Source organism: Lepidothrix coronata, unplaced genomic scaffold (assembly GCF_001604755.1).
Source record: "Lepidothrix coronata isolate B3197 unplaced genomic scaffold, Lepidothrix_coronata-1.0 Scaffold34, whole genome shotgun sequence".
In the NCBI taxonomy this organism is placed as follows: Eukaryota; Metazoa; Chordata; class Aves; order Passeriformes; family Pipridae; genus Lepidothrix; species Lepidothrix coronata.
This window is the reverse complement of record NW_016690214.1, coordinates 6439009-6457677: the sequence shown is the minus strand read 5'-3', so window position 1 is coordinate 6457677 and position 18669 is coordinate 6439009. Positions and strand designations below refer to the sequence as shown.

The 18669-nt window shown below is 45.9% G+C and overlaps 1 protein-coding gene across 1 annotated transcript in view; it reads right to left on the bottom strand.

The window, feature by feature from the left end:
* MYO15B (myosin XVB) overlaps positions 1-15473 on the bottom strand; it is a gene marked incomplete at its 3' end in the record, with an annotated part of 32230 nt that extends 16757 nt beyond the window's left edge. The window contains 24 exon segments of the mRNA XM_017811827.1: positions 549-642; positions 759-991; positions 1450-1567; positions 1688-1812; positions 2193-2238; positions 2332-2480; positions 2768-2845; positions 3351-3476; positions 3661-3792; positions 4396-4491; positions 4900-5023; positions 5106-5164; positions 5648-5761; positions 6109-6270; positions 7859-7972; positions 8451-8514; positions 9675-9778; positions 10307-10403; positions 10788-10862; positions 11111-11220; positions 11966-12029; positions 12244-12305; positions 12381-14482; positions 14588-15473. Coding sequence (XP_017667316.1) covers positions 549-642; positions 759-991; positions 1450-1567; positions 1688-1812; positions 2193-2238; positions 2332-2480; positions 2768-2845; positions 3351-3476; positions 3661-3792; positions 4396-4491; positions 4900-5023; positions 5106-5164; positions 5648-5761; positions 6109-6270; positions 7859-7972; positions 8451-8514; positions 9675-9778; positions 10307-10403; positions 10788-10862; positions 11111-11220; positions 11966-12029; positions 12244-12305; positions 12381-14482; positions 14588-15473 — 5334 coding nt within the window.
* Positions 15474-18669: the final 3196 nt, after the last annotated feature.

Below are 18669 nucleotides of genomic sequence, written 5' to 3'. Positions count from 1 at the left end.
TTCCATCTTCTCAATAAGCTGCCATCCTGTTCTCACCCCATCTGATTTCCAAAAGGCCAAGGGCTTGAGCAGTCTGAGGTAGCTGTTAAGGGATCAGGGGAGGATCATTGTGGACTGAAAAAATCTTGCATTTCAGTCACCATCTGGGAAAATACCAGAAACTGAACTGGGCAACTGAAAGAGCAAGGTGAGTGACTCCTCATAGCTTGAGCAGAACAGCAGCCCTGAAGACCTCAGATGGAATCAGCTGTAGTCTGGTGTAGGGCAGCCCAGAGAAGGTCACGTACTCAGACACACAACTAGGCTGTGTTTGTACTAACTTTGCCAGTTCTGAATGCTGTCTAGGAAGAGAAGGCTCCAGTCTCTGTGTGTCCTTCATTTGACTACATTCATGTCAGTCAGAGAGTGAAGGACATCTCACTGAATTGTTTCCAGTAAACTTTCTAAAGCCACCCCTGCCCTGGCCTCTCTGTTTAGTCACCAGCTCTCTCTGCTTAGTGCAGAAATAGCTCCTTTCGTACACCTTGTCCTGAGGAGAGTGTTGTTACCTGGCAGCGCTTCCTCCTTTGAATCAAAGGTCTGGAGATTAAAATCATGGTATTAAATTGCACCAAAGTCTTCTTCAGCCTCCTGTAACGCTTCCTAGAGGGATGAGAAAAGAGAAGAATTGGCTAATGAGGGAAGCATCAGCAACACACACACACATAGAGCAGGCCAGGAGCCAACATGAGGAGGGGCCTGGCCAGGCACATCCCCACCTGGCTGTCCTGGGCAGGGCCAAAGGGCTGTTCCTGGCCTGGCCTTTGACTCCTGACCTTGCCTGGTAGCCTCGGAAGTGAGCCTGAATGACTGTGACTTTCTCCTGGAGGACACGGAGGCGTCTGCGGTGAAGGAGGCACCGGAATTTCCTCTGCAGAGTAACAACAGCCCAGCTCTGCCTCTGGATCCATCGTCGCTCCAGCAGCTGCCTGGCCTTCTCCTTCAGAAACACCTGGGCAAAGGCAGCAGCTGCTGACCCACGAGGGAAGCAGCAGCTTCTCTAAGAGCTGGGCAGTAATAAAAGCTGCTGGTTTCTCTCTTTGCAGCCTTTAAGGGTTCCTGCTGCAGAAGCTGGGGAGAGCAGGAGGCACAGGTGCAGAGACAGATATGGATGCATTTGGGGAGGACAAGGAATCAAGGAGTGATGAAGATTAGTAGACAGCAAAGGGAGAAGCCCAGATCTCCATTAAGGAATGCTGGGTGTACAAAGGAGTTGGCCGTGCTACTACAACAACGTGGAGCCAGATTCTCCTGTTTATCTGAAATGCTAAAAATGCCTCCTTGAGACGAGAGGCAAAGCATGAGAGGGGAAGGCATGAAACATCCTCTCCTTGGGATCTCTGTGCCTTGCCAGCCAGGGGACTGGTGGCTGGGCCTGTGGATTAAGATGGGGTTCTCTGTAGGCATCACCTTTGTTACTCCAATCTGATAGAGATCCGAGGGGTTCCCCAGCACACGAGCCAGCACTGCTGCACAGCCTTCTCTCTCCTCCAGGCAGCTGAGCCCTCGCCCAGCCAGGAGCCCATACCTGGGAGATGAGGTGTCCATGTGACAGAAGCCAGGGCTGTAACTCGAGCCCGAAGAGAAATCACAAGTATGTTGACAAGTTCATCCAAGGCCAAGTGGCTGGGGAATCCCAATCCTGTACCTGGCCAGGAAGTTCCGGAATGGAAGACGGATGGGGTATCCCTCCTTTCTGATGTGGATAGCCTCCAGTATCCCAGAATGTCGCAGCTGACAAGTGACATATTCCACATCAAAGATATTTGACAGCTGTGAAGATAAGGCAGAAGAAAAATTAAAAACAAGAAATAATTAAAAAAAATAAAGGAAGCATAAGGCAGAGAGTTTAGAAAGGGTCTCCTTCTGTTGTCCTGTCCTGAGTTTAGATCTTGCCATGATCTCTGAGCAATGGAATGCAAAATCCAATGCACTATTTGGTGTCCAAATGACAGTGGCTTCTGTTCCTCCAGCACAGGGTTAACTCACATGGCCACAGGGCAGGGTGGGAGACAGAGAAAGGGGAAGAAGAGTCCCAAGCTACCAAATGAAGCAAAGAAGTTCAAATCCCAGCTGTGAAAGGAGAGCTGTTGGAGAAGAATAGACTTCAAGGAACTGAAGTACTCCATAAGGAGCTCAGGGTGCTGCCCTACCTTTTTGGGATTAGGGGTGATGCACCGAATGAAGAAGGCATGGCTCCTGGAAAACAGAAGGAAGAACCTTTGATCACCCTCCTCTCTGTGCTGACCCTGGAGGACTTCACACATTTCTGGGTGCAACAGCATCTCTCACCTTCTCAGCTTGGCTGTGAGGTCCTGCAAAGACTGCTGGAATTTGGACACCAGTGTGGAGGCCTGAGGCTTGAGCCCTTTGCCCCTCGGCCCCAGCTTCCTTTGCTGACTATAGGCAGCTTTAGCCTTCTGGAAAATGTGAGACACCACCTGCAAAAACAAAGAAATGAACAAAATTCCCTGAACTACAAGGAAAGAATGATCTCTTCTACCTGAAACTACCCTCAGGCAGTCTGTGCATTTTATATAAAATGCATCAAATATTTGCAAAGACAACTTGCTCAATTCCCAAGTGTTCTTCAGTAAAACAGAACTCTTCATGGTTTCTCCAGGTTCTCCTGACATCTGATCAGGACCTTTCTGCTTCTCATGTGAAAGCAATGAGTGGCTCATTAGGTGTCTGCAACAGAGATCTTCCTCCTGAACCACTGCAGTACCTTGAGGCGGCTCTGAGAGAAGATGTCCAGCACCTCTGGACACAGCTGGTCACGGTTTTTATTAAGAAACTTGTGAACCTGCAGAGACAAAGTCTGGTTTAATGCACCAGTCAGACCAGGCAGACAGGCAAACACCCCTCTTAAACACACCTTGACTGGGGGAACAAGAGGAAAGCCCTGGAGAATGAAGCTGGCTCTTCCTGCTGCCACCAAGAGTGGAGGGGACAATGACTTCTGCTTTTAGGAGGGATTGCTCCTCTTCCCTTCACATTGCCCAGCAGGCTTTGACCTCTCACTTTTTTTCAGCAGCAATAGCTTTCCTGGACTTCCAGGGCTCTGGGACATGCAGTGCAGGCTATTGTGTCACTGAGGTCAATAACTATTTTGCTTCTGCCCACAGGCAGCTAAGTTGCTTCTCCCGTTAAGAATCTTCTAATTTGTGATAAACTGATGCTCTAGAGGGATGTGGAGTTACTAAGGGAGGGTTTTGGTCACAGGACTGGGAGCTGGTCCATCAGGACACCCACAGCTTGTCTCCAAGCTGGGCTATTGCTCCAGCTGCTCTGAGCCTCTGCCAGCTCACCTGGTAGGTGACAGGGCCTGCATAGTGCTTCACAGTGAACACTGGCAAGGGCAGCTTGGGCTTGGTGTACCAGGGGCTGTTTCCATGATGGTAGTGACACTTTTGGAGGAAAGTGTGGTCTGTGGCCTGTAAAGGAGATGACAAATATTCCCTGCTGCTGCAACGTATTCAACAGACTGAAAAGCTGCTGTTAAACCAAAGGAAAAACCATCTAATACTGGTGCAGACACAGTAGCTGTTCAGTCTGGATAACAACTTCACCATAATCACCCTGTGAAAGGGATTACACGAGAGGCCAAGAGCTTCTCACCTGAGTCAGTGATGTCTGGTCATCCAGGATACACAAGATGCCGTGGGGTTTTGCAGTGAGGAAATCGAGGCACGACTCGCTGTACATCTTGGAAATAGGAATCCAAGCTAACTGCTCTTGTCTGTATTCCTCCTGCATGTTAAAGGCCAAATCAAGCCATGCAGACAAGAGCAAATGGAGGGAGTTAACAAGAGGGATTTGGTTCGTTCATCAGGAAGTTGGTGTTCCACTGCTGTTAGGAACTTGCCTAGAATTATCTGGTTCTGTCTTATGAAACTTCTTCTAAAGCCACTAATGATTGTCCTAATTTAAGAGAGGAAGGCTGCTAAGCAGAGTGGTAAAGTGAACTGTAAAAGGCAAAAAATACGACAAATACACTTTCATCCCCAGTACACAAATGGTACATAAAATGCTACAAAGAAGCCAAACAGGCTTTAAAAGTACTGGCTGAGGTCTGGGATCCTTCATCCTGGCCAACTCACTTATAAAACCTGCAAAAGGGAGCAATGCACTAACAAACTCTCATTCTCTTAATTTTACCTTAATTTACCACAGAACTAGTAAAAATACTGAATAGGCTCTTTGGACTGGAATTCCATGGATACTGCTTAAGAGGACCAGGTCCATTCAGCTTCCTATTCACTGCTAAAGGATCCTCTTCATCTGAGAACACCTCAGCTCATTCCATATATGCTGCCTTAACATGTTGTGGGGGTTCCACTGAGTTCCATTTACCTCTTCCTGGGCAATGACAGTCTGACTGAAAAACTGCTGGAGGTGCTCGTTGGCAAAGTTGATGCAGAGCTGCTCCAAGCTGTTCAACCCGAGATCCTGCAAAGACAGAAAAGGATAATCCTTTCCAACACCCAGCCCAGCCACGGACCTGTGGCTTCCTGTAAATGCTGCACAGCCTCAGCTGGTGCTGAGCTGAGCTGCTGGTTCAGGCAGCTGTTTCTGATCAGTGTGAATGAACCCCAGAAGTTCAAATCAACTTCTGTCTCATCTGTAAGATCTCAGCCTGGTTTATTGACTAGGCTGAACAGCAAGAGGCAAGACAAGCTGTGAAGGAGCATGAAGAAGAAGAGATCTCTTCTCTGCACAGCCCCACCTACATATTCCATTGTTTTCATTCCCTTGTTCCTTGAGACACAGATTTTAACAGGAGTCCTAAGCAAAAAACTCAGAGGCATTGATAAGCACTCACAGCCCAGACCACAGCAAAAGAACAGGCAAAGTAACCTCAAAACCATGTATGTCCACAATTCCCACGGCACAGTCTGATTCCCAGGGAGCCAACCACTCGTTGATCCTCAGCAGCAGCCACTCAAAAAGCAGGTAGTACAGGGTCTTGGCAATGGAGTCCCTGAGGGGGAGAGGGCAGTAAAACCAATTACTGCAAAGACTCCTGGGAGCATCTCACCAACCCAGGCAACAGCAGAAGTCACCTGGCATCGATGGCTCCTTCTACAGACAGAGGGGTGAAGATCCGATCATAAGATGTCACCTGGATACATAGAGAGCCAGAATTTACTGTTATTAACTCACAAATACACCTTTTTTTTTTTTTTTTAACTCACAAATACACCTTTTTTTTTCTTTTTCTTTTTTTTTTTTGTTTTAAATCCACAAGGAAAACAACCCAACTAACAAATTGATTCTTTGGGTTTTTTTTCCTATTTGGCCTGAGAATTTACCCAGGTATCAAAGGCAAAAGCAAAACGAGAATTTTGCTGCCACATTTCTGGGGGCAACTCAGCTGGCCAAACTGATAAGCCTGAAGCCACTTCATGTCAGCAAAGAGACTTCCTGGATGTGAGTTCTGGCATCTTTACAGAGCTGCCTTGAGGGATTCAGCTCATTCTAACCATTTTACTTGTCCTGTTCCCTCCCAGATTTTGGGCCTTCTCAGGTGGTGGCCCTTCTGTTGACAGAGCATTGGACATCCTGTGCTTCAGGATGAACAAGAAATCACCAAGAAGGTACTCACAGTGACACGGTGAGTGACAGCACTTTGCAGGAAATCTGCTGAGACACACAACAAATTGGCCACAATCTGGATCTCAGTGTCACTGGCAATGGCAGCGTGTTCATAAGATTCTTTCTAAACAAAAGAGAACAACAGATTCATCTGTGGATGGAATACAAGTCCCACTGGTATCAATATTCTCAACAGCACCTCAGCTGCACAGAGCTGGTCACAACAAAAAACAACCCGGGTAAGACACCAGGTTTATTTTGGCTCCTCAAAGAGCCACTCAAGCTCTAATGACCTTTGCTTGCCTCCCATTTCTGTCCCTGCCTAGGTCAGTTCAGAGCCCAACATAAAAAGAACAGAATAGTCTTCAAAAGACGTCTTCAGTCAGGAATAATGTCCCTGGTCCCATCATGTGGGATAACAGCAACGTTCAGCACACATAACCCATTCCCAAGCTGCCAAGGGTGAGGTACCTCGCAGGAGGTAAAGCAGATGTTCCCCAGCTGCAGAATGGCAGCCAGGACAGCCCAGGTGGAGTTTAGCTGGTCCTCAGAGAGGCAGATCCCCTCCAGAGCTTGCACCAAGACCAGAAAGTCCTGACTGTCCTCCTTCCCCAGGATGTCACATGCTCTGCCCTGAGAGGAAAGGGACAAATAATCCTGATCAGCCTCTTTTGCCCCTGGCTGGAGCTGAGCCACCAGCAGCAAACTTCAGAGTAGTTCAGTGTTTTAAGAACTGGAGGAATCTGAAACAAAAAGACCAAAGGCGCCACTAGTGGGAGCTCAGCATTTGTGATGGACCAGTCTCTCTCCTCTCTGGAGTTCTTGAGAGTGAGATCTCTCTTGCCCTCACATGCTAAGTTTCTGTTATGGTTCCAGTACAAGCACCCCAGCTCCCCCTTGCCCACTGCTGGGGTGCAGCTTGAGAGAAGAAGGGATGCCAGAATCGACTCCAAATAAGTCATGGCAGAATCACCACCCCAGATTGTACCAGGGCCTAATGTGTCAAGGCAAATGGGGATCTGTGCACCCTGAGAGCCACCCTATGTTACAGCCTGTCTCATCTCTGCCTCAGAGCTTCACTACAACACGGCCTTATCATGTTTCTGCTTCTTGAGCTTATCTCTACAGGACACTCCTAACAACAGCCCTAAAGTTCACAGAAATCCTGGGTCGGGCTGGGGGGGACTGTGGAACCTGTTTGTGTACAAGGGCATTCTTTGATCAAGGTTTCAAGCTACTCTCAGATTCCAATGAGACAAGGATGAGGTCCAGGCAGCCCCTGGGCCAAGATCAAGATCCAAGAGAGATTTTGTCAGTCTCTGCCAACTTCTTTGTGCATAATCTGATCTTTTTTCCTTTCTTTCTCTGCAGCCGACGGAGACATTCCTGTTAACTATCACCTTGAAGCGTTTGGTTTACAACGCTTTGCCAGCCAGGAACGTCACCCATCAAGGGATGGGCCCCTAATTGCCCTCCATCCTTGAGTCATTATTGGTACTTGTCCATTCCTTGCCTGAAGGCAAGATGATAGCAATCACCATCGAGGATTCCTCACACGACCACAGCTGCTGTGAAGAGCTGCTGCTCCCACCTGGGAAAGCTGACTCACACGGCTGAAATAGGAAAGATCTCTTGCTGCTTCTGTGAACTCCTTGAGTGTGGAAAACAAAACAAAACAAACCCCAACAAACAAGCAAACAAAACAAACAACCTCCCAAAACGCAATCAGACAAAACCAAAACTTGTTTCAAGATTATGACTTGACGTAAGCAAACAATTTTCCAACTTAAATAACTGTACATTTCAGAGGTTCAAAATTTGCACTCGTTGACTCAGGCAATGCAGCAAGTTTTTTGCAGTAGGTAGAAAGAAATATCCCCCATTCTTTGCAGTCCCACAATAAACTGCAAATGCAAGGAAAGGAAACGAGGAAAGGATTTTTTCACCACACGATGGAGCCACGGGTTTACACAACGACTCCTTTTTAAAATGTTTTGCTTAGGAGCAGAAGGGGCCTGAAAGGTGAGAAAAGAATCACGGAAGAGAAAAGGTATTGCTTCTTCAGTCAGGTGTGGGAAGGAACAGAGCAGACTTTAGCATGTCCTTTGAAGGACACATTAGCAGGGAAGCAAAGTTAGTAAGTGTCTCACTGCCCAAACAGAAGTGATGTCTTGGCCATTTCACTGCATCAGCTGCTGCAGAGCATCCTCAGCTCACTCACCTGATTCAGGTAAAAGTAAGACTCTGCCTCTTGCAAGTACATCTCCTCCTTCTGCTCCATGGGCAGCCCAGCCAGCAGCTCATAAAACACGTGGTAGTTCCTCTCACCATGGGCCTGACAGGGGACACATTCACAGAGTTGACTCATGTCCAGCTCCAAACCCCTACAGAATACACTCAAAGAGCAGGACACAGACTCTGAAGTCAGCAAGACAAGGCCAGAACCATTTAATTTGGAAAGTTTCCAGGTTTTCTCGTTGACACCTTAGGAACATTCTATCTAAGAGCAGTCCTTTTCACACAGCTACAATATTTGACCTTTCCCACACTCCAGAGATAAAGAAAAATGAGTTGAGGAAAGATTTAACTCTCAGTAATCCCTAATAAATGGCTTCATTCAAGCTCTTTGAGACAGAGAGACCTTCTATTTTATCCAAATAAAATAAGTGATCACCCTGTGCTACACAGAGGGGACATATTTCTTGTTCTCTTGAAATGGGAGGCAATTCTCATACTTCTTCCTATTCCTGTTACTCAACAGTAAGTTTAAGATTAAATATCAGTAAGGGAGAGAGGGAGTCACTGGCCCTCACCTGAAATACCACTCGAGACTTCTCCAGCAGGTACTGGGAGATGGATGTTCCCACCACGACGCCACTGAGCATAAGACAACAACAGCTCCTGTCAGAGGCTAGGAACAGGTTTTCTGCAGATCACTGTCTCTGTAGATAAGAATGATCTAAGGGGTGTAGTCTACATGAATTTCCAAAATATTTTGACAAAGGTGTGAGACTTTCAGGGAAACCAAGCAACCACAGCATAAGAGGGAAGGTCCTGACATGGGAGTAAAGGGGAATCTTGTTAACTGTGTGAGGTAACCATTAGAATTCCACAAAGTGTCTGTGCCTGACCAGTAACTGAGGGTTTGATAAATGACCTAAAAGAGCAGCTGAACAACAATGTGACAAAGCTTCCTGTTTGTATGAAATGATTCAAGGCAGTGAAGATAAAAGCCAACTGTCAATAAATGCAGATAGACTTTAGAATACAGAGTGGGCAAGAAAATGGCACATGAAATCCACTGCAGACAAATGTAAAGTGATGGATGCAGGCCCAGCGTCACACATAAACACACAGCCTCCAAATTAACCACTGCTTCCCTAGGACTGAGACCTGAGGGTTGTGGCAGACAGTTACATGAGAGAATCAGCTCAGTGCTTGGCAACAGCCAGAAAACAACCCAAGCAAACAAACCAAACACAGAGGTTAGAAAGGAGGCAGGTTCTAAACAGAAAGGTATTTTTCACAGAACTGGTTAGACCTGTGGAACGCTTGTCAAAGGCTGTTGCAGATGCATGAAGTTTGTATGAGTCCAAGAAACTGGAAAACCTCAAGAGACTCGGGAAAACTCCTGAGCTGCTGCAAATGGTCAAGGGCTCACAGAGTGTTAGAGGAAAGTGTTGTAGGTATTTGGCCTGTTCTTGTCTCAGTCAGAGCTTGTGGCCCATGCTGGGGACACCACACTGTATTAGGTGGCTTCTTGGTATAACCAGTTCAGCCATCCTTATGTTCTTAATTTAACACTCATCTTGAGAAGCAAGATCCATTCTTTTGTGGAGGAAAGCAAGATCCATTCTTTTGTGGAGGAAACCTAAGGGCAAAATAGGGGTGTAAACTCACCCTCTTCCTACCCTGATGATAACAGGAGTGAAGGGGAGGGAGGGTTATTTCCTGAGCCCCAAGCACTGCTCAACCTTTCCTCACCCAGGCACCCTTCAGCAGTGCAAGGAAACACCCACAGTGTTTCTTCAACTCACTGTCGCAGGTGGACGTTCAGAAGCTTTCCAAAACGGCTTGAGTTGTCGTTGAGGATGGTTCTGGCATTTCCAAAACTCTCCAGGATGGGTAGGACATTGCAGGGCTTGAAGAAAAGAGGGAGATGACACTTCAGTAGCAACCACAGGTTTTTAAACAGAACGGGGCTTAAGTAACTATTAGTTTGTAAATCTAAGAAAAATGGGACTTCAGTGATATAATTCTTGTCTGAATAAAAAGTCTCTTTTTAAATGTATCTTGGTATCATTATCTCTAGCCAGCAGCAAGTTGCTCTGTGGGCTCTTTATGATCTTTCACTTTCCTTCTGCTCTGTGTTTGTTCAGATTCACCTCCCAGACTCTGATATAAGCTCTCTAGGGCAGGTATCATCTCTCTGTTCAAAAAGATACACCACTCTAGACAGCACCAGACCTCAAGGATTTTAATATACAGAACTACACCAGCTCTCCTCATGTCTTTATGGGAGCTTCACCTTGGACCACAAGCCATCCAAAGTCCAGCTCAGCTGAACAGGAATAAAGAAATAACATCAGCCTGGCCTCTCTCTCCTGTCTTTGGCTTCTTTTCCTTGCCCAACCACCACAGCATCCAGCGAACCTCTGTTATCCCTTACCTGTCTGATCCTGTGGCTGTCTGATCTCTGGTACAGCAGGGTCAGGTATTGCACAATTGCTTTGGCAGCTTCTGTTTTACCTGATCCACTGTGTCCACTGGAGGAACAAGAGGTAAGGAAGCTGGTATCAAAATAGAGTTACCTAATCTGGACACACCAGAGCCCTGTTACAGCAAATCAGTGGGGTTGTACTGATTTACAACTGAAGATCTATCACCTAGTGCTTGAAACACTGAGACAACTTGACAAAATGGTGTCAGATAAGATTCCACTGTGGAATGCCAAACGCCTTCTCTTCCACTCCTCTGAACTGATGTGAAAGTAAATATAAACCATTTTTGCACAGAGTGAAACAAAAATCCACCTTATTCAGGTTCTCTACTGAGAGCCCTGACACAAGAGCCAGAATGATCAACTTAAAAAGATGAAAGTTTTACATAAAGAAATTAGGAGGCCTTCAGGAAAGTACCTGATTTCCTACCTGATGATGACACACTGCTCCTGCCCTGACGACTGGGACAGTGTGTAGGCCATTTCTGCTATGGCAAAGACGTGTCTGCATGGACAGAAAGAAACCCCCCATCAACTGACCTCACATTTCTACCTCACAAACACAGCACCAAAAGGTTACTCATCAGGGATCTGCATTAGACACAGGTCCAAGCAACTATAACTTTGCCAAATGGGTTGTTCACTTTCTGTGACATTCATCCTGCTCTACCACACAACTGGAGGAACATAAAATATGCTCTGGAGCACAAATGGAACAGGGTTTAGGGAGTTATTCAAGAAAGAGGAACATACGGGGCATTTTTTGAGAGAGTCCCCTGATGGTACTGGGTAGCCACATCTTCAGAGTAGATACTCAGGTCTTTGAAAGGATTCACAGAAACCAAAATTTGCCCAATGTAAGTCTAGGACAAAAATAAGAAAGGGGTAAAAAGTCTGGTGGCTTCTCAGAATTTTCTGAATGAGGAATGCAACTGAACACATATATTAATACAAAGATTTAAATGCCCTTTAAAAGGATACTGTCTATTCTGACTATACTGTCATCTTATCCAGGGCACGGTTTTTCAGTGTCATTTTCAAAGCTCTGTCATTAATAATTTGGGATAAGTGAGCACTCACTGGTCCGTGGTCATCTTCTCTGGCCACTGTCTATTCTCCCAGCTCCACATGAAATTACAGGCACAGGTTTGAACACCTGAGCCAGTAAGTGAAAAAAAGAGAACAATCAGCCATCCAGAACCAGATCTGGACTGCAACATTGTGAAATGTTTGCAGAAACTTCTCAAGATCCGCAATTTTTTACTCAGAACTGCTTTGTTAAGATAGGAGAGTCCCACTAGGAGCAGCTGACGCTAAAATGGAACCCAAGTATACTCACAGGATGCCAATGAATAGCAAAATTACAGAGAAGCTCTGAAACTTTCTGATGTTACCCCCAATATTTCACGTTATCTGCCTTCTGAGCAAAAGCTGTGTGAGTATCCTTTTTATCACTTTAATGAACGAGCTCTTGAGCTACTTGGTGCACTATTAAAGCTTGATGGAATAATATCAGTTATTTTCTCTTACAGCTCATTGTTCAGAATGAATAAGTACTGAAGAAAACCAAACCAAACCAAACATCACCCCCTACAGTTTATCTCATACATAAATGAGATTGCGGTGGAACCTCTTCTTCAGGCAGAGCAGGACTGAGCTCTCAGAGACTTCCCTACAAATAGAAGAAAGGACTGGTCAGATATAAGCTTCACTTGCATGTGTTAATAGTAGCCTTACTCAGCTATGATATGCATCAAATTAATTCTGTTTCCTCCCATGGTAGCCCAAGATCTATAACATGCTTTCTGTCGTTGAGCCAACTTTGAAGGATAACAATCAAGCCCCTGTGACCTGAACTAGTGCAGAATGTTACTGAGGACACATACTCCAGCCTGGTTAGATCTTCAATCTCCTCAACTTCTGCACAGGGGTCTTCACACCTGTACACCTGAAATGCACAGACACATTACTGACAATCAGCAGAAGTTCAGTTTCATTCCAGTACCGGAGACAGCACCTGTACCTGTTTCTGCATGAACTCCATCTCTAGCACATCGTCAGTGGCATCTTCTGCCTCCCACTGCTCCTTGCAGACCTTCCTCACGCGGCTGCTGGCCAGCTGTGGGTCCCTGTAGATGGCCCACTTGCTCAGGTTCTCGATGGTCAGGCGTGGCAGCAGCAGCTCGGAGTTCAGCCACGCTGCAGGGTCACAGCCCTGGGCCTGCTGCTGAGACCAGTGAACACCAGGCGTGACCACGGACCCTGCAGTCTGGAGGACACCCGAGCCTCCTTTGACATCCACCTCACTGGAATAATCTGATGTCCATATTGGATCCTCTTCATGCAGAAGGAAGCCCTGTCTGCTGTTTCTCTGGCTTTGACCCACCAAAGATCTGTGAAGGTCACATTTGAATCCGCTACCCTGTTGCACAGGTGTGACAGATTTTCTGTCTGATAGAGATCTCAGTTTTTCTAGGGAACAACCCTTCCCAGAGCCCCTGGATAAGGAGTTTTTAGCCTTAACCAAGCTGTGGACTCTGGGGAATACTATAGCAAACTTGGCATCAGTAGCATTGCTCTTCTCCTCATCCAAGCATGGAGAGGAACTGCTTCCACGAAGAGGGGAATCACTAGAAGGCAAATCAACGTGTCCCACTTCCTCTGCCATTTTAGGACCGCTTTTGCCCTCCAATAATGGAGGAGAAGATTCCTTGTCCCTCGGCTCAGCCCTCCCGAGCTGTCCAGCTGCACCAGGGAAGGCTTTGCCCGACCGACCAACCCACCCAGCAGTGCTCAGAAGCCGGATTGCCATTCTGCTTCTGAATCCAAAAGGTCTGCTGCTCTTCTTCCTCTTCCCAAACTTCTTCAAGAGCCATCTTGAAATACCAATTGCACGTGCCACGCTCAGCAGACGAGCTTTCAGCCTTGATTTCTTGGCAGTTTTTTGCCCAAGCCAGCTGGTGACTTTTCTAAAAGTAGAATGAGTGTGCAAGTGCTTGGATCCTTTCCAATCATGCCCATGTTCTGTTTCAGAAGGTGCCTCTGCAAGCACTTCTGCTTTCTCTTCTTTTGCCTCTGAAGTCTGGCCTGAACTCAGTTTAACTTTTCCAGTAACTTTTCCAACTTTCTTCTTCTTTCCAAGGAGCTGCTTATCAGATGATTTTTTAACAATCATGGAGCAGCTTGAAGTATTTAATCTTTTCTCTCCAAAACTTTGAGTTATGTCAGGTTCTTTTTGTTTACTGAGGGTTTCTAGAGTCATGGGTTTTGAACCGGTGCTTTCAACATTTTTCAGGTCTGAGTTGGTTCCCAAAGCCATCTGGACAGGATTCGGTTTACAGCTTGGTAATAGTTTGGTCTCAGCATTTTTATGTTTCTTTTTCAGACTGAGAGGGATTTGGGATTGAGAACTTTTCTTTGTGAGCATCATCGCTGCTAATTCCTGCTTGCTGCAGTCTGATGAACTGTCCCTCTGTCCATGTGCTACCTCTTCACCTTGTTGTGCAATCTCACACCTCCCAGACTTCTCCCTCAGAGTCCTTTGCTGTTTGGAGAGCAAAGGGCTGTCTTCCAGCACACTGCCTTCATTGTTCACCATCTCCTCCTGTTCAGATCCTTGATGTGCTTTGCTAAGGCCAACATGGAGTTTTGCTTTCACAGCACTTGGCAGGGGTTTTGTTGCATTTTCCTTCCCTTCATCAGTGGTCTCTTCAGTTCTGTTCTCCCCAACACTGACAGAATTTATATGCCCCTCCTTAGATATATCTTGAACTCTCTCATTTTCTAGTGTATTTTCCTTGTCTGCTTCATTATTTTCTCTGTTCTTAAGACTCTTAACTTGGAATTCTGAAGTGTTTACCTCATCATCCGCCCCACTGTCCTCAGCTAGAACACATTTTGGTTGTGTTGGCATGTCGTCTTGCTTCTTCATCTTCTCTTCTGCTTCCAACCCTGCACATTCAGTGCCTTCATCCTCAGATTCAATTTTTCCATCTGTGGTTTCCTGTTCCCTTTCAGGTTCAATAGGTGCTTCATTGCTTTCATCAACCACTTCCTTGTAGCCTTTGCCTTCAGTCACAGGAGGACCTTCGAGCACGGCTTCTTTCTCACTGCTGCCATCTTCCTCTTCTGAACTGCTCCTCTCTTCTGAACTACCCTTCTCTTCTGAAGAACTGCTCTTCTCTTCTGAACTGTTCCTCTGTTCTGAAGAACTACCCTTCTCTTCTGAACTGCTCTTCTCTTCTGAAGAGCTGCTCTTCTCCTCACTGCTGGAAGTGCTGCCCACTACAGTCTCTTTTGTACCCATTTCTTGGGTCCCATGGCCTTCACTGCTGGAGTCAGAGCAGGAGTTACCTGAGGTTTCCAGGAAATTTTCTTCTTCACTTTCAGTGATGACAATCCTGGCACATTTTTCAGCTTTCTTTTTCCCAGTCCTCTCACCTTTTCCCTGTGCTGTACTGCCTTGGGATTGAGGACTTGACTTCTGCCCAGAAGCCTCCTTAAAGCCCTGTTTCCCTCTGTGCTTTCCCCTGAGGTTCTGTGCCTTTTCTGGTGGGTTCTGTTTCCGAAAAGAGCCTTCAGCACTTTGCTCTGCAATTGCCTTTATAGACTCCAAGTCAGTGACTTTTCCCCTGACACCAACACGCTTTCCACACTTCTTTTTAGAACTGTGTTTCTTGCTGTTTGTGGTGGATTTACCCTCCTTGTCACTGCTGTCCTCACTTTCCTGCCCTGATGTCCTTTCCTGTTGCTTGCAGGCCTTTTGTTTTTTCCCCTCCAACCTGGACATGACCCGTTCTCTATGTTTTCTTCCCAAGCCGGATTCACTTTTATCATTTCTCTTGTAGGCTCTTTTCCCCTGGAATAATTTTTTGTGGCCATTTTCTTTGCTTCCCTGAAGCCTCCCCAGACTCTGGATTTTTAAGGGCTCTTCTTCAAGGGTGTCACCTTGTCCAGGCAGTGACTCTTTGTCCTTCAGTTGCCTTCTACTCTTCCCTTCCCTCTGCCTCCCACAGCGGATTTTTGAGTCCCCTGGGGAGCTCATGTTTTTCTCACAATTCAACACTTTCTCTTTTCCAGCCCTTTTCTGCCGAGTCTTGGATCGGGAAGGAGGCATTTCTCCAGCGTTCAGGAGTATGTGAGGGTTTATCTCAATTCACCTATGAAAGGAAACATTGTGCATTTTGCTGTGAAATCAGCTACAAAGGGAGGCCAGATCTTCCCAAGCACTAATTTACCTTGTTTCTATAGAGCCAAATGTCTGCAGAATCTCACCTGTGCCAAACCGACTGTCCTGTTCCAGGTTAAGCTCTGGTTTATTTTGTCATGAATCACCCTGATTTTCTTTTTTTTTGTTAAGACTTTTGCCACAGGCAACTGTCCATAATTTTCTACAGTTGACAAAGATTTGGCCACACTGCAGTTTAAAAAATAATGATTATTTATTTCAGGTTTTGCTTCACTTTTGCTTTTATAGTATGCAGGCTACAAGCCCAGAAGAGTTCTGGACAAGGTTTGTTGAAACTTGCTTCCATCCACAGGCATCTCCCCGCCCTAAAGGGGATGGGGAAAGAGCACACAGTCAAGATTGCTATTCAGCAAGCTTTAAAGCTTTAAAGCTTTGCAGGTGCTGTAAAGTCTGACAAGGAGTGAGAATTTTTAGCATTTAGTACCTCAGGAAGGCAGCCTACTGAATTTTTAGCATTTAGTACCTTCAGCCTACTCTGCTGGAAGGAAATGCAACCGTTCTCCAGGACATCTAATGACCTGCTTGCAGACTGAAACTTGTCCAAGCATCCTTAAAAGTCATTAAAATAAAATTTTTTAAAAGGCCATTGAAAAATACATTCCAGTACTCTGAGAGCAAACCAGCAAGAAACAACTGTGTGAATCAAAGTTTGCCTCACCTCAGTCACTCCAAGGAGGGGCAGCAAAACCCCATTTCAGATTTACACAATCCAGGAAGGCTGATGCTCCAAAAAAAAAAAGCCCACTTGGTGTGTGTAAGGCACATGGTCTTATTGCAAATGTTGGGGTTTTTTTCTCTGTACTACCCATTTTGTACTCTTCTGCACGACAGAACAATCTGCAATGGGGAACACACAGACAGCATCTCCCTTTTCCCCAGCTGCAGCTCTGACACTGAAGCAAAAAGCTGCTGCCCTGAGAGCAGTTACATACAGTTAAGGGTTCCTCAACAGTGTCTTTAGGGTTCCCTCTAAACTAACTTTTTTACTCTGGTCTAGAGTTAAAACATCTCAGACACATATGTTGCACAGTGCAGAGTTCATCTCTTAACACCAAATCCTCTTCCATCCCTCTCTTTAAACAGAACTCTCTAAATTACGTAGGTGTCTGGTCACCTTATTTCAGCCCTCCTCCTCCCCTCCCCACTTAATACCCCAATATTAGTGGCCTAGATCTCTAAATCCTGCAAAAAGACTTTTGTTGCTGAGATTAATGGCAGCTGAATTAGGCCCTAAATCCTCAGTACAGAATAGTTGTTAATATTCTGTTCTCCTGGGGGCTTAAAGTTGATACAGCTTCTCTACAGTGCCAAAAGCAGGAGAAAATAATAAAAGTCTGCTTTTATGTGCTGTTGCTAGATAGTCATGTGTCTGGAGAGCTGAAGTCTTCCACAAAACAAAAATGCTGCAATTCTTGGATGATGGGGAAGGTCAGGAACACAGCCCAAATTTGTAGGGAGCTTGGACACAGGACTTTGGTTTGACTCCCTGTAAAGACGGGACCCCAGACCGAATCTAGGTTAGAAAGTGAAAAACTAGAGTTCACAATTCTTCTGAGACAGGGTTTTAGAGCAGATTGGTTTGTAACACCACTATTATTACTGGGAATGGGAAGATGAATCACTGCTTATATAAACAATTCCTTTGACATCAGACCTGCTCTGATTAACTGCCCTGGACCATCTGGAGCAGGTGAAAGATCCTGCTCATCAGTTTTTCAGCACCCCTCACTAACACCAACTTCATCTAAATCACCACAGGAAAAAGAACAATATGATTTCATTCTTCCTTTTCAGAAGAAATAACTTACATCAGAGAAAAAGAGAACCCCGGTGCTGTTAAGAAACAGAGCATGAACCTACAGATAAAAAGAGCAAAAAGCTCATGCTGCTATTTTAAAATCAGTAGGGAATTGTCCCGTCTTCCCTAAACACAGTGGTTTCTCCCAACTCACAGAGAGGAAAAGTACAATCATTAGTCCTAAAGGGACATACTTGGAACTTAATTCTTAAGTTTCTATTTTCATTCACCTGTAGAAATTGCTCAAAGTCCTTCTTTTTATCACTCTGCAAACAGTAATTTTTGCAACGTACCTACACTGTCCGCCCTGATTCCGTTGAATCCCCAGTATTATAGGTCACATCCATGTAATGGCAACATATTCCTTCTCCTGTGCCTTGTTTCCACGCAGCCCAGAGTCTGTTCCAGCCTCCTTGCAAGCCTTCCCAGCTGTGGAGTCTGACATGGATTCTGGCTGGGCTGCGTCCCAACAGCAGATGATTACAGGTATATGGAAGGAAAGTGGCATTAATTATTCAAGCTTTCTCGTGGTACCTTTGAACTTTTCAACCAGCAACATCACCAGCTGGTTGGCAGAGTTTGGGATAAAAGAAGAGGTGGGATTTCACCTAGGCAAGAGACAGGCTCAGATGTGGTATGATGAGGTGCATCCCCAAAGACAGACTGACAAGGAGAGGTCAATTCCAATACCAAAACACATCTGCTATGATATGGGCAAGAGACTACCAGACAAGGCACAGTGAATACTACCTTGAAACAAGCTTAGGCCAGTAAAAGGGATTAAATCATAGGCCCCTTTCTTCTGCATCCCTGGAGTTTTATTCCAGGGAGCCAAGCACGGATAGCTCAGCCCCTGCTCCCTTCTCCTTGCCAATACCAAGCCCTCTGCTGACAACAAGAAAGTAGTTTCCAGCTCGGCACTGAAAAGACAGCAAAACTGGCACCAGTTTTGCCCTCATTATGCCTAAATCTCAGTCCAAATCAAGCAGAATGACTAAATCTCCTTTCAGCTCGAATTTCCAAATAAAGCCATTCTCCCCTTGCTTGCAGACAGGTCGGGGTTACTCACAGCAGGTGATGGTGTCCCTGCAGTGCTGCTGGCTAAGTCAGTGGTGGGTTTCCCCTGCCTAGGTTGCTCTCAGGAAACCAGGTAAGAGAGCAAACACAAATGCACAGTCTGGTCTGTACGTGCAGCCTCCCCCTGTGCTCACCAGGCTGCAAAGGGACAACACAGTCAGTGCAGATTTAACTACTCCGAGGGTGTCC